General features: G+C 36.4%; 1 protein-coding gene across 1 annotated transcript in view; it reads left to right on the forward strand.

The window, feature by feature from the left end:
* The window catches only part of LOC118165936, an 81844-nt gene that overhangs the window by 42305 nt on the left and 23197 nt on the right, over positions 1-16342 (forward strand). The window contains exons 5-7 of the mRNA XM_035324356.1: positions 5887-6187; positions 11632-11722; positions 15267-15334. Of these exons, the coding sequence (XP_035180247.1) occupies positions 5887-6187; positions 11632-11722; positions 15267-15334 (460 nt within the window). The remainder of the gene's footprint in view (positions 1-5886; positions 6188-11631; positions 11723-15266; positions 15335-16342) is intronic.

The following is a 16342-nucleotide window of genomic DNA, read 5'->3' on the forward strand; positions in this document are numbered from 1 at the left end:
ATACCTTTTATAGAGAGTATTGTCTACATAACATCTATGTATATGACCTCTGTATATGTATCATGCACATACTCCTCTAAGCAGCTGAGATTTTTTTCACGTTTCCATGCTTTCAGCTGGTTTAATCTAGCTTCTCTCAATGCAAAAAAAACAAAAAACAAAAAACAACACTTTCTAGTGTTCTGTTGATTAAACTAAATATATTGACCTTCTCTGGCCTTAAGGTAGATTTTTCAAGTGTCTAATGATCCTTTATTCACTTCTGAATCCTTTTAGTGTTTTTTTTTATGTTTTTAAAAATGGAAATGTCAGGATAAACAGAGTGATCCAGCATTGGTGGCATTAGTATGAATATGGAAATAATGCAAGACAGCTACTTCTTTTTAATATTACTTTAATTTTTAGAGGATCAAATCATGTCATTTAACAAGAGCTTTGTACTGGATGTTGACAGTTTCTTAACCACCTAAAGTTTTTAGAATCACTTTTTTGCTCATTCACCATCCTATAAATGTGACCTGCATTCGCTGTCCCTAGATTTATGACTTTGCATTTGTTTTTATTAAAATTTATCTTGTTCAAATGAAGCCACCTAACCAATTGAATCAGATCATTCTATAGAACATTTACCTTATTACTTGCCAGTCCACCAGTTTTTGTGTGCTCTGCAAGTTTTGCTGGCAATCACTTTGTATTTTCTTCCAGATCATTGAAATTTGGTCTGAGGATTGGTACTGGGGACTTAAGACATAGATACTGGCTAGCCCATATTATAAATGCTATAATCAGACATTTCTCATTTATAGCAGAAGACAAGTGTATAATATATTTACAACATTTATAACTAATTATTTTTTTAAAAGAAACTTTAATAATTTGTATATGATTTAAGTTATTGTATTTAAACTATCCACCCCTCATCCCAAGAATATGACAGATATGTGGAAACAAGCCAAGTGCTGTAAAGTCATGTAAGTCTATCAACCAATTTATTTCTCCTATGAAAAACTCTAAAGTTTGCAGCAACAGTGCTCAAGGTACAATCCTCCATTTCCATAAAATCAATTAAACTTTTGGGGAAGATAAGAAAGCCGTATTTCACAATCCTTTTTTCTTAAATGAGGGATATAAGCTCCGAAATGTTATTTAAATTTTAAAATAGCAATTCATTCTAAGCTTGCAGGAAATCACTACATTTCGATGTCCTCCTGGACCGTGAAGAATGAAATCTGAAGCTAGCAAATGTTGTCAGATGTTTTGGTTATGACAGTGGTGGCGCTTCTCTCTCCTTGATCCGTTCCTATTGAAGGAGCTCCAGAACAGAGAAAGCTGATCTAAGTCAGAGCTGCTATAGTCCTTTTCCCCTCCCACTGCAGAGCTGCTTGTTTTCCATCAATATCAATGTTCATCTGTGTCTTTAATAAGTATACTTGTGGAGTTAAACTGGCTCAAAACTATGACGATGGTGATGTAGGATACCTGTCCAGCTCAGCTGTGCAGGAGGAGTGTGAGAACGTGGGCTGAATTGAGGTCAGCATCAGAGTAAACTGGGTTTAGAAGCCTGCATAAATTTTCTTAGGTCTTTGTTTTGTAAATACTAAAGTAATTTGATTTTCCAATTCTTACACTAGACCCTGGTTAACCTCAAAAACAGATGGAGAAGACCTGGTTTTGTTTTGCACTTGCAATTTTTTATTTCAATAATCTTTGACTGGTGGCTAATACAGTGACTGGTTCCTATTCTTTAGACTCAGTAAATACAGGAAGTTGCATTACCTGAACCATTTAATTTCTGCTGATTTAAAGTCTTGTTAGTTTGCTGGATGCACTGATCCTTCTTTGTAAACAGAAGTTTGTAAATCAGCCAGACCTGGGAAAAAAGATTTTTGCAGTTACTTAGAAAAGCAATGTTTCATAAAGCTCCTCAACTGTTTACCTATAAGGAGGTTTACCCTTGCCTACTACTTTTTTTTTTTTTTTTTTTCTTCTCCTTAAAGCCTGCCAGTTAACTGAAGTAACATTCATATAGTAAACTTATTGACCAGTTTACATATAATATTACAAAATTATAGAGGAGCATCTTGTTTGTATGTACAAAATGGTTTCCTTCTACTTATTAGCCTTTTACTACCTGAAAAATTGCTGAAGGGCTTCTACAATATATAGGGATAATTATACTTTCTTGTTAGAACTAGTGTTTGGGATATTCATCACTCATCTGAGGTTTTCTGAATATAAATGGCTAGTGCTCACAAAATAGTTCAAATGTATAAGCAGCTGGAAGGAGAATAGATAAGTAATTGTTTATCATACTGCACATTAATATGGAGGAGCTGTTTTGATAATTCATTTTTTATTTGTAATTAACAAAACTATGCTACTTGAATAAACATAAAACAAATTATTATGCAGAGAAGTGTGATATATCACTTGGGCATTTCCAACATGAAACGATGTGCATTCACAGAGAATTCTTTCTGCAGGTAAATGATGTGAAATTAAATACACAACAACACAACATTGTTTTCCATAGGTATATATACACTATAAGAAGTATTTCAATCTGATTAAGCAGTTTATAGATGCTGTGGGCCCAAAATTGTCTGTCTGTACACAATACCTCAAGCTGTAACACACAGGCAAATGTCCCATCAGTAATTTCCAGTGCTCCATCTCTTTAGAAATCTATATTCATTGGCTCTGCAAACAAAGGTATTTACTTCATTTCTGTTCAGGCAGCTGCACCACAAGTCACCTCTAGTCAGCTTCCTATCTCAATACTTTCCTGAAATTTCTTTCAGCTAACCAAATCTTGGAGTTGCTTGCAATGTCTTCCACTTTTTTCTCCTTTATTTTCTTTTTAAAATAAAAGAAAATTCACACTGTTAATGCAGTCTTCCATTTGAAAATAATATCTTTTGCAGTGTTTGGTGAAACTTTCTTGCAATTTTCTGTCCACTTCTTTGCTTAATTCCACAACTCTTTCAGCACATTGTCTTTTTGTACTGCAAGATTACTGGGGACTTTGTCAGTCCCTGAAGAGCTTTTCCTCTGCACTGCGTTCTCTGCCATTTCTATATTGTTGACTTATTTTTGACCCATTCCCTGAAACAACTGATTTTGTTTTTCATCACCTGAATGCATCCCCCTCCAGAACATCTCTATTGCCCATCATGCTCTTTCAATCCTTTTACTGTCTCTCTGACTAAATTACATTGTTTCCGTTCGTTATCTTTTCTATTTGCTATATTTGAGTTTCTTCCAAAGCTTTACTTCTGTAGTATATACTTTTACCTCTATTTACCTCATCAGTACTCTCTAAGCCTCTTTAATAAAAACAGATTTGACAAGCACTATTTTTTGTGCCTCTCCAATGGCTGTAAAGATCATATCCTTGTTGAGTGAAACTATTCAGGAAACTGCTCCTTTTTGCACCAAAAGCTGGTATAAAGTTAAATTTTTCATGAAAATAATTAATTCATGTTTAGGGAAGAGGCAGTTGAAGATAGCTGCATTTTCTTCCTTTTCCCTCATTTTACGTTGCTTGTCTTTGATTGTACGTGCTTTGAATTTGGGATTGCATCTGTATACAAGTTTGGAAAGTGACTAGCCCAGGATGCAGATAATTTTTAGAATGGATTCTTTTGAGTTATGAAGAGCAAAACCCGTCATCATTGCACAATATTCAAAATATTACTTCTTGCAGTCTTTGGTACATACAGACAAATAATTGCTAGCCATCTTCTAGAAACAGTTCATTGTTATGGTGATTTTATTAAATACCTAACAATTCATGTGATTTCTCCAATTTAGAATCCAAATAGGCATCATTAAGCCAACAAGCTCTGAAAGTGTAAATATCACCCAGCACCTCTAACTTAATAAGCAGAAGACAATTCAGATTTTGAACATTGATAATTTTCTCATCTGGGAACTGGAGAAAGGAAATGATGTGGCCCCCAGAAGATTTCAAAAGCTTGAAGTCAACAGACAGATAAAAACTCTCCCTTACAGCATCTTGAGCAAAGTGTTGGTGGGGGAAGAAGCCACAAGCTTTGAGGAACCTACAAAAAATCAGATTAAGGATAAACCTCTTGGGGAAGGTCTTGGATGATACAAATTTTGATAGAACTCATAAAAATTTACCACTTTTCCATCACCTTTGACTATTAAATAAGTATTAACTTATATTCAGATGAAGAGGGGCAGCCCAGGTATATCTTGTACATATCAATCTACTTTATTTAAGCAGTGAAAAGACGTGGTAAACTTTCTTGTAGTAGCTTGGAGAAGCATGCACCACCATACAGAGCAATACAAACGTGGCTTTTGTTGGGGTGCAGTGAGGGCCAGCAGCTCCCAAATAAGGGGAGCCGGGGGCCTGCTGTGGTTCCACCAGCTAGTCTCGTCCCTTCACCACTGCACTCTTCACCACAGTTCCCAGGAGCCAGTCAGGGCCAGCCTTGGAGTGCAGGAACATGTGGATGGGGTACACCCAAGGCTGCTCTGGAAAGCCCACCTGTGTGTTGGTGTCGGGCCTGGATCTGTGGGTCTGTAGTGGGCCACGTGCCTGAGAGGGAGTGCTCCCCCAGGGTTGGACCTCAGGCTTACAAGGTGCCAGAAGCACATGCATCATCTGATGAGTGCCCAGGAGAAAAGGGAGAACTTCAGTGTCATTCATTTTGGGAACTCGCTTGTGTGTAATTAAAGCTAGAAATTCTGGGACACTGACTGCATTGATGCATTTCTTTTTGAAGAAAAGGAATGTGTTCTCTGTTCTACAAAACCTCTCTCCATTTAATTTTTTTTTCCTGCTCATATGCTGCCCTTCTTCGGTCTGGTCCCGTGCTGGCTGTGCCAAAGGAACAGTCCTTTGCAGCCCTTTTGTACTGTTCCAATAGGAACTGGCTTGGTTGCAGAAGACCTTTAGGATGTTTTCACCTAGTGCTAGAGTAGTTCAGGCAAGGTGAATGCACCCCTTCGTTAGGGTGGTGTTATAGTCTGTGGCAAAATGAGGCTCAGAATTTAGATGGAAGAAGAACTTTCTAAAATACTGTAATTGCTACTGAAATTCGCCTCTGCTGTAATTCACCTATGAATGTGTGTTTAAAATGAATGTCTATTAAGCTTTTCTTCATTAATTTTACCTACATGAGCATTACAAAATGCGCTAATATAGTGATCCTTGTTAGAACAGAGACCTGAACTGTGTTCACTAGATAAGATAGGGATTGCTCTACTTCATATCTGTGAGCTACCAACCATGTTGTGGATGGGTTAGAATACTAAATAGCAATAACTTGTTAAAAATGTAATTACAAGTATTTCACTACATTCATCCATGGCATAATGGGGCAGACGTATTATTAGGCTGTCCTTAGGAAATTGAATTACTCTGATGATAATAAATGGAAATGACTGTTATTTAAATGGAAGACTATTTGTATAAAATAGGCCAATGGTAAGTGACCAGCTGTTAAGCAGGTGTAAAATCTAACCTCATAGTTCTGTGTCAAGGATGGATGGGTTCTTGCCAAAGATTTTCATATTACAGCGCTTAACCTGTATGCAAGGATTCTAGTCAGAAGAGGTTTGAAGATCTGAAAACTGCAGCTCAGCTTAATAATTTTCCTCTTTCAATTTTTAATTTAAGAACAAACTAATGATTTTTATTGAACAAAATCAACAATTTCTCTTAAATGGAATTAAAACATAAGAAGTTAGATCATATAGCTTCACTTCCTAAGGGAAGTATTGTCAACTTGTGGCATTTCAGAGATAACTTTTTTTCATTATTTTATATTAGAGGCTTGGAGATAATTTAGTGCAAAATAAATAATTTAATATTACCAGTGTCTTAATTATATATATTTACTTCATTAACAGAAACGCAATGGGTCCATGTCTTCCCAGAAACTTTCCATGCCTTATTGCAGCTGGGGCTCAACTCAGACTCCTGTGAGTGCTTCTTCTATTTTGGAAAATGCCAACTCTTATGACAACGAAGTGTTTGGAATTGAAAGACCAAAAAGAAATTTTCAGCAAGATTCTTGGTTAGAAGAAAGGTTCTACAAAGCACTTGAAAGACCACTTACTCTAACGTCCAACCATGCATTTCCTGAGAAAGCTGTCAAACGTTATAAGGCTTATATCTACCTGTCTCCACAGTATGCTGTAAAACAAGAAGGTGAGAAGTCTTTCCTTTCACATGTAATTTTTAAAACAGGAGGAAATTCAGCACTTCACTGTTTGCCCGCTGTTGCTTCTTTTGTCGTGAGTCCAAATTCTTATGTGATTTAACATAGGTATTTTTCTGTGTTAGTTAATAGATGTATGCAGATGGTGAGCTTCCTTATCATCTTCTCAAAGTGTGAGCATAGTATAACCTGGTTTATAAGTAATATACACCAGAAAAAGTACATAGTGAAAAATTCTTGAGCAGACCTCAGTCATGGAGAGGATTTTTTTTGTTTCTCACCAAAACAAACAAAAACCTAATCTTTTTTCTGCAGAAAGCAGGTGATTTAGAGATAAATATTGTAACTGCCAGTTTCTGTCAAAATAATATATTTTCAGCCAATATTTTTATATGTATGTTCTTATATTTTTATGTATCTTTATTGAATATGATCCTTATCTGTTTTGTCACAGTGACTCTCTGAGTCTCTCCAGTGTTGCAGAATATGGAGCAAGATGTCTTGTGAATCATGTGTCTGTCCTGTAGCATTTATGTGATGCCATATGAATGGTTCTGGTTTGGGCTTACTTTATTTAATTCTGTGATGTGGAAGGGAATGTCACTTTTTGGTTAGAGAATTTTTTTTCACTGCAGACCCTAAACTCTATTTCAGGAGCAGACAGATTCTCCACACATCTCTGCATTCGTTTTTGTTTTGAAAGTCTGTGTGTTCCAGGGCCATCTATTGAAGAAGAAAACCATTGTAATAAAGGGAATGTGTAGAAATATTTCCAGCATTTTCAGATCTAGAAAGCTGATAAATTTAAAAACTGCCACTGGTTCTACTTGAGCTAAAACAAAACTCATATAGGGCTATAAAGGGCTGTTCTGAAGGAGAGTATCTGTACATCTGATTTTTCTTTTTATGTAGAGCAAATGTTCAAGCTATTCACCATTGAGGAAACTTTTTGCTTTTTGGCAAAAATGCCTTCAAGTTTTACTCCTTTGGCCTTGTCAAGTATTTATTTAGAGATAAAAGGGATGAAACCACTAAATACTGCAAGATATAAACCAAATCCAGCTTCCTGTCATCTGTAACCTTTAGACTTTTATCTGTATTCTGTACAGGTGGCCTAAGTTCCACAATACAATGCAATCTGGCAAATTCTGAGGGAAAAAAAAAAAAAAAAAAAATCTCCTTTAAATCTTGATAACAATGTTGAGAAAGTCTACCTGGCAGTGCTGAAGCCCTCAAGACTGTTTTTACATTCAGATTTGTTGTTTACTGCTTTTTTTTTTTTTTTTTTTTTCTGTCAAGATAGAACGTACCTACCTTTGGCAGATTACACCTCATTTTGAGTACTCTGAATCAAACAGTTTCTCCATAAATATCTGTCTAGATATTTAGATAGGTAACTGAAACTAAATTTATTTACTTAAATTTAGATATTTAAACATTTCAGAGTCAAACCACAACTAATAACAAAAAGTGGAAGAGACTGCTACTTTGATATGTAGGTGAATATGTAAGTGAATGCTTTGTAAAAAGGTGACATGGTACTTGCACTGACTCATTTCATTAGCTTAAGTGGAAGTCCAGCAAAGAGATGTTGATGAATACCTGCTATTGTATTGATGTGTGCGTGGTTAACTAGTTCTCTCAAGGCATGAGAGGAAGTAAGAGTGTTTCTGCAGAGAGAAAACGTGGTCTAGGGCAGAGTTGTTTCTAAATGGAGAATCTCTGAACAACAAACAAAGGGAAGAAAAGAGTCTGAAATTTCTATGTTCATGAACACATACTTCCAGTTTTTATACCCTGTTCCTTGACTAGGAACTAGTTAGAATTCTGTTTCTCTAGTAGATAATGGGCCAGCCAGCTGAGAGATTTCAGTCTCACCCCTGAAGAGTGCCTTGTGAAACCAAGAATTATAATTGCCAAAGTGAGAAGAGTTATTGGATTGCATCTCTTTCAATATTTTCTTAATCTGGGAGTCCTTTTTTCTGGAATACAAGGTCAGGATAGATACAAACAGGATAGTGTGACCATAACTGTAGTAGCACTCTGTGGTAAACTTTCATGTGCAGCATGAAAACCCTGTTTCCACATGTAGGGGTAGTCTTGAGCCTGCTACTGAAGTGAACTCACAAAAGGTTCAGGGACTTGTAACATAAGGCATCCTGAGTGTATTTGCTCGCCTAAGTGACTATTTCAGAAGTTTTGGTGCAATTATTAATCAGAGAAGGACTGACACAGAATGTGTGAGTTTTGCTCTGTTTGTAAAACTGCCCAAATTCCATTAAATGAACTTTTTCCTTAAATAATCAGTCTCGTAACTTACAGTAACCTTCAGCACTCACCTTTTTATATACTTGTGAAATTGGATCTGCTGAGCCTTCCGTGATATAATCAGAAATATATAATGCATTAGCATTGTACTTGTTTAACTGCCTAAGTACAGGCAAGCAGATTTATTCATTTCAATTCTTGGTATCTGCAGTCTTTCAGAGTGCTCTCCTCCCCATTAAGTATTTCTAAAGACACTGTTGTTTTTTCCTAAATGTAAGTGGCAGAGAAAACTGTCCCAGGCATGTAATTTCAGTAGTATCTTCTTCCCTTATGACTCATAACTGCTGAAATCAACACAACTTGGGATCTGCTCAGGAACTTCAGTACCTCTTTAATGTTTTCAAATAGTAACATCTGTGCATGTTTATGACTTCATGCTTTGCCTTAGATTTAGTCTTAGCCAATTTTTCTGGCTGTTAAATGGTTGTACTTTTAGAAAGTAAGGTCCCTGTGCATTGTAAGTAAGAGAGTTATCATTATTGAATATTTCATTGAGCAGAACAGCAGCAATGCTGCAAAATCAGGCCAACTTTTATCAAAACATTGCAGATTTGTTTAGAACTTGCACCATGTATTCTGAGATAACTTTTTGTTTTCCATTTTTTTTTTTTTTTCCCCACTTTTTTCCTTCATTTAGAGACATTGATGACTCTGGTTTTGAACCAGAGACATTAATGACTCTGGTTTGGGTCTTGCAGACCCACCTATTTCAGCCTGCCATCTACCAGAATGGCTGGCTGAGGGTAGAAGAGAGACAGAGCTGAAGAAAAAGGTTGGCTTGAAATTAGGTAGTGAGAAAGAGATAGCAGATTCAGTGAATGATAGTGACCTAAAGTACTCCTAATTTAGGAGATGGCTGGGAGGGAATCTCTGACAGAGGAATCCTGCAACCATTCTTGCTTGTTTTTATGCAACTGTATATTAGTATAGAGGCAATATAAAAGAAATATGTTAAAGGACAATTGCACATAGTCTTGATGGAACTTTTGTCATCGTCTGCCACTGTACCCTGTGCATTAGTATCAGCATGGTTGATCTTTCAACAAACAATACAATGAATAAATTTTCAGACATGAAAACTGCAGACATGAATCTGCAGTCTGGCAGGACTGCTGGTTTTGGTATTCTAGACAAAGGGCAATCATACTGCACCAATTTCTGGAATCCTATCAAGGTAATTATCGGTGTCTGACTGTACTCCATCACTATCTTGCTCTACATCTTTATATAGTGTATTCAAAGTTTTGTGGCATCTAGGTATAGCAAATAAATGAGCTATCTTTCAAAGCTCAAAGTGCTAATAAAACTGTGAAGTATGAAATGAAAGTGCCAAAACGTGAGAAAGATGTTGCAAACTTGCATGCAAAGAGGAAAGACTATATCAGCTGGAAAAGCCATTAGATTAACACTAATATTAAGTCTTATAAAAGATGTGTACCTGGCATTCAGAACAGTAGCACTGCATGCTAAGCAAGTTGAAAGATGTGCTGTAAAGCTTTTTTGTGTACCTGATGATACATAAAGAAATCTTGAAAGCTTTATGCCAAAGAGAGATTTTTTCTGCTTGGGTTCTACATTTGAAATTCATATTTTCCATGGAAGATTCTCTGTTGATCGAGGAGCTAATGATATGTTAATAATCAGAAGATCAAAGAGACTAAAAGTTGTACAACTCAGAGGAATTGGGGTTTAGTGTTTGTAAAAATGCATAAACTTATTGAACACAGAACTAGGGAAATACAGAGAAGTCCAGAAATATGGAGCCCACCTAAGTCCCCCTGTGGATTATGTGAATTTACTTACAGCATTGAAAGTGAAAAAAAATGTTATACCTGTCTCAAATCAATGTATACATATTGTAAATGCAAGAGAAGAATGATCTCTGAAATCAAAGTGATGTATTTTGAAGTACAAAATATCAGGGGGGACTTATACTTCTAACTAGGTATGTATCAAGATACCAGCACTGTTCCTGGGGGTTTGGCACTCCACCTACTGGAGATCCATCATTTGGTGGTAATTTTTTCTGTCTGATACTTGAGTGTGGGAAGACTGCATGGGCATGTTGCCAGGCTAACAGGAGCAAGCTGTTACTGGTGGAAATTGCATGTGCTGCATTGCATCTGCTGCAATGAACTGAGAGGAGCTCACAGGATCTGTTGGAGTTGACTGATTTCTGGACTAGTCTGATTTTTTCTGCCTGTATTTTTTATTTTCAAATTACAGCTCATGCTTGTCATATTCCTGTTTGCTTTTCTGGAATTAAGGGACCTAATTTGTTTCTTTCTCACGTTTTGTATCTCTCTGAAAAGTATGGATGTTTGCAAGAGAGAGACTTAAGTAATGATCCATTTGCCAGTGTGTTGAACTGGTCTGGTAGGGCTTGGAGGAATGAACATTCTCAGTTCTACTTTGCCCGTAATGCACTGTGTTATGATTACATGGGTACTAACAGAAACAGATAGTTTCCAAATTCCTCTGCTTTTGAGGGAACACAGTACAAAAGGGAAAGCAGCACACAAAAAATATAATTAAAAAGAAACAGAATATGTTAATTTGGGGAAGTAAATACTGAGGGAATGATTTTACTTTTTTAAGGAAAACTTGTGAAGGGAGAGGGTAAGTGAGGGAAAAAGGAACGGTACTTATATAGTGTATGTATTTGAAGTCTATTGAATGTTTTTGCTATCTTTGGCTCTTCTAAAACAATTGCTCTATGTGTACATTCCTAAAAAGATCTTTTTAAAAGCAATTTTTGTGCTTAAAATTGTTTTAGTTTTCACCATGGTTGTGAATATAAAACAGAGCTGTGTGGAGTGTGTGGTCCACTTGCATAATGGTTTGGAGTCCAAAATTAATTGCAGAGTGACATTGGAGAGAATGTCTGTTTGCAGTATGTGCATATGTTTGTAGTTTCCTTGAGAAATTTCCCATACTCTTCTTTACTGTAAAAAAAAAAACAACAACAAACAACACACACACAAACAACAATAACGAAAATGAAATGACTTGGTGTCTCTCTTGGCTTTCTTGGGCTGGCTGTGCTTATACATATACTAATGAATATATTCTAAATATTTTTTAATATTACTTACCTTTTTCATAGAGAGAATAAGTATAACTGGGTTGTTGTCTGGGATTGACACAGTAACAAGAGCTCTGAAGAAGGAGAAAAAGGAGAAATTTTCATCTTTCAGGTAAGACATGGAAGAGGTAAACTATTGCTTGTTTTACTTACTTCTCAAAGGCAAATAAAGAAGTTCACGTTCTCTTTTTACAGACAATATGTTATACTTGCTGTAAATTTCATACTGCAAAGTCTTTGAGAAATTACAGAAATTTGTTTTCTGAATAACACATTTTTGAAGAAAAATGTTCTGTAGTTCTGTTTGATTTCTTCTTTATTTTTATGGAGTTCTGTAGTGCCTCTTGAATAGATAGATTATTCCTAAGATCTCACTGAAAAATGCAGGAAAAGCTATTTTTCTGTTGATATACTCGGAAGGGTTGTGCAGCATTGCAATAAGCTGCCCTGAGATGCGGTTAGGTCACCATCCCTGGAGTTCTAAAATATGTGTAGATGTAGAACTTAGTAGCATGGTTTATTGGTGGTCTTGTTAGTGTTGGACTAGTTGATCTTAGAGATCTTTTCCAACTGAATGATTCTGGCCCAGTTCATGAGTGGTGACCTTGGACAGAATGGTGATCTTTTTTTACCGCAGGCCCAGTTCTGCTCCTCAGTGTGAATTTTTCATTCTGTTCTGATCAGCACGGCCTAATCATTCCATGGCACATTTCTCCCTTGTGGCAGTACCACCTCTTGTGAACAGACACAGACCTGGTCTGTGCAGCTCCTAACTGAAAGAATAGGACAAAACACTAAAAGTGTTTACTCATGGCTGCAGCCCATATGTGTGAACACATGCCCACCTGCTAACATCAGTAATGGAGCACGCTCTAGCCCACTTCAGATATTTATTTGCCATCTTGGAAGATACTTTGCAAGCTAAATCTTCGCAAAAGTTGCTTTATGCTTTTGGTAATTTTGAAGATGCTTCAAACATCCTTATTATCATTTCAAATACCTTTCTAATAATAATACCACAAAACTGTTGACAATACCTTCCTTTTATCATCTGAATCCTAGCACTTTAAGGAAAACTCTTGGTGGAAGATTACAATTTCAATTTGAGATTGAAATATTGGTAGGAGAATGTAGAGATCTAACTGTGTAGTCTTACAGAGTTATTTTATCTGTTTCACAGGGTAATTATATTTGCCTTGGGATGAGCACAATGAACATGGCTGCTCACAGGAAATGTTTCAGCTGTATCAGTGAGCTTTGGCTGCTAGTTTCCACATATCCTCAAAGGGAGACAAAATTGCAGTTTATGAAACACTTTTCATTTGCTCCTGCTTCCCAAAAGAACAAACCTTAATATAATTACTAATTTTTTTATCTGATGATTTTGCAGAGTTTCCACTATTTAGTATCCCCTTTGCTCCCCCCATTTCTTGTGTGCATGTGGATAGAAAGGAGAAGTGGAATCATAAAACATAAAAAAGGCCAATAAAAAGCAGAAAAAGCAGGGGAAGGATGGTCATGAGCAAATGGATGTTGTATTGAGGTCTATAATCCTGATTATTTTTGACTACTTTGAGTTTACTGGCATCTTTGTGACAAGAGATTGCAGACAACCCTGCTTTATTGGAAAATTTTCTGTATGCCTGTTACATTCTCCTATTCTTTTGGTTGTATTTGCACCTTCTAATGTGTTTTCTAAGTGAAAATAGTAACATTACCTAGCTACTTGAAGGGCACACATTACAATTGTATATATTTATTCATTTAAGTGTAGAGACTTAGCTGGAAATAAAACTGGTGCTCTCCCACCTTAATAAGTAGTGCATGAACATGAACCCTTAACTCAAAATTGATGGAAAATCCTGATTGGAATTTCTCTTTTGCCTTCTCTTACGTAAGGCTCTTATTCTTATTCTCTTCAGAATAGCAGGAAAGCTCATTTAGTCTCCAAAGTCCTTGTGAATTTATTTATGGTTGCACTGGTGGCACTCCCAAGAAAATTAAATTATAGTTGTATTTCTGATTTCATCTTGTATTACTTTCAGTGTAATCTCTTTTCAGCCTGAGTATCTCAAGTAACCACCTTTTCCTTCATACTTAACATTCAGAAACAATTTAAGATCAGCTTGCTGATCACTCCTGGAGTGTATTATAAAGGAACATGAAGGTTTTAAAACTAAGGTGTATAATCTGGATTTTATTTCTGTAAGAGTAACATAGCTCAGTGATAAAGCAGAATTAGGTGTTATGCTTCTGAATGATAACAGTTTCCTTGGTGGCTGTTACAAGATACTGGGATAAGCAAAACCTTAACACTGATGAAATCTTATAAACCTCAAGAAGTAGCTTTCTATACATATTGGATCCTGTATCTTGATACTATGAACACGAATTTGTCTATTAAATAAATAAAAAGAAAAATACAATTTTGTATGATAACATACCTAAATATCAAACTCAATTACATACATGAGTTGTGATAGTGGTTTTCTTTCCATGAGTTTCCTATTCATCTTTCACAAATACCTGGATCCTTGGTTGCACAGCAGGTCTGGAAAAAAACATGCTCAAGTTTTAAAAACACTTGGTGTTGCTATCATCTGTGGCAGTTCCTGATAGGCTCATTTGCAAGTTAGAGCTGAAAATGAGATATGTTTATCCCATGGAGGCTCCTGTGTAACTGTTTGTAATTTCACAACAGTTCTAGAAACCAGCCATGGGAACAAACTTGCTTCCCAGTGTGATCAAGTTTTCTGTGGCCAGCATTATGCAAAACTAACTATAGTTAAGCAGCTAGGTTAAAACATTTTAGAGAAACACATTTATGTTAACATATTTATATAATTAATGAAGCTCAAAAGCACAATCTCCCTGACTTAAAAATTCAGCAAACAGGTGAATCGTTCTCATCAACACTGAGTAGTTTTCAGTAATTGATTTTTCTGGTGGAATATACTTTTTTATTTCTGAAATTATTCACTGTGACAGCTACATACAACATTGTTTTAATGGTAAGATAAATGAAACATCTGGAACTGCTGGAATTATTCTCCAGAGCAGCCCATGAACAGATGAGCAGACAGATTGGCATGACTGTGAAGAGGCTGAGGCCAGAGGAGCCTGCTCCCATCCATTCAAAAGAGAAGGAAGCTTCACAGAAGTAGTTCTTGTCTCACTGATGCCTGTCAAAGTACCAGCTACAGTGTATCTGTAGGCAATGCTGCTTGCACAGACTTTACCAATACAGATAAATTTGTGTTTTCCAGTTCTACTGTAGAAAATATTTGTTTACTTTAATTCTTTGACTTTCATAGTCACAATACTGAGTGACAGCTAATTGCAATCACAATGACAGAAGTCAGTCTGTGAAAACTAGATTGAAGTTATCTATTTATTTTCTATTATTACAAAGCAGTTTTTAGATTATAATGACTTTTAAGCACATCTTAAAAGGACAGCTATTTTGCAAATTAAATACTCTTCAATTAGCAGGTTCCCAACCCAAAAGCTACTGTTTATTCAAGTGGTTCACTTAGACTTTTAAGTGTTTAAAAACATATTTCAAAGTGATACTTTACACAATATGAAAGTTTATTTTGCAATGTGATCTTCTAGAAATAGAGACAAGATTATTAATTTTTTTTTTTTTAAAGCAGATCCTTGGATTCACCCAGTGGTTCTCCTAGACCATGCGATATTCCTGGGTTTCAGATCACACACAAAGGTAAAGAGGCATAAATCCTATTGTGGTGCAGAGAGTAGATAATCTATGTATATTAGGAGTATTAGGAAAAAAAATACCTTTTAGGTTGGTTGTTTTCTTCGTTTTTGAGAGGTATTTTCAAAGAACAATCCTCATGAGTATCTTCTAATGTTCTGCAAAACTTGAAAATGTTTAAAACAATTATGCTAGACCAATTTAGATTTTTTTGTAAATTTCAGGTTTTATTTGTAAATCCAAGTATCTCAGGGACAATACTCTGTATTTATCTCCTAACCCTTTCCCAGTGAACAGGGTTTACTACTTTACGTGAAACGTTTGTGCTCTTGCCTTCAAAGCCAAAGTGAAAGGTGTCTTACTGTGTTTTGCTGTGTGCCATTACACATATTTCTTTGTACACATGAGCATGTACTAAGAACTTATCTAACTGACTGTACTGCTATGAAGTTCCATTCTTGAGCAATTCTGGCATGCGTCAACTCTCTTCCAAACCTCACTTGGATACTCAGATATCTTATCACTGTCAATCCAAACAGTCAAATGGCCTGGCCACAGTCTTCCCCCCCAGGGACATAGATACTTACCTGAAATCTTGACTGATGTTGTGCTGGGTCTATCTGGGATGGAGTTAACTTTCCCTGCAGCAACCCACACAGTGCTGTGCTCTGCACTCGTAGATGTTTTTTCCAGTGTATGGCATGTGGCACTAGTTCTGCTCTGTGATCCTGAAGCCTAATGTGTTTCTGTCTGCTTCAGCCTTGGTTCTTGATCCTGACTTTTGGATTTTTGTCCTTCTATCCTACCCTCTGTCCCAGCTGTTTCCTGCTGCCAAACAGCCTGCCTAATTATACTGCGGCAGCCTTCTTTGTTTGACATCCCCACTTTGCAGGATGGATCTTTTGACCCTCATCTGGGCCTTGCCTTTGCCACGGACTGCTTGAATCCTGACTTTTGCTTCTATTTGTCACCGGCCTGAGCTGCTGTAGTAGAAGGGCCAGCTGAAAGACTGAA

This window comes from Oxyura jamaicensis, chromosome 4 (genome assembly GCF_011077185.1).
Source record: "Oxyura jamaicensis isolate SHBP4307 breed ruddy duck chromosome 4, BPBGC_Ojam_1.0, whole genome shotgun sequence".
In the NCBI taxonomy this organism is placed as follows: domain Eukaryota; kingdom Metazoa; phylum Chordata; class Aves; order Anseriformes; family Anatidae; genus Oxyura; species Oxyura jamaicensis.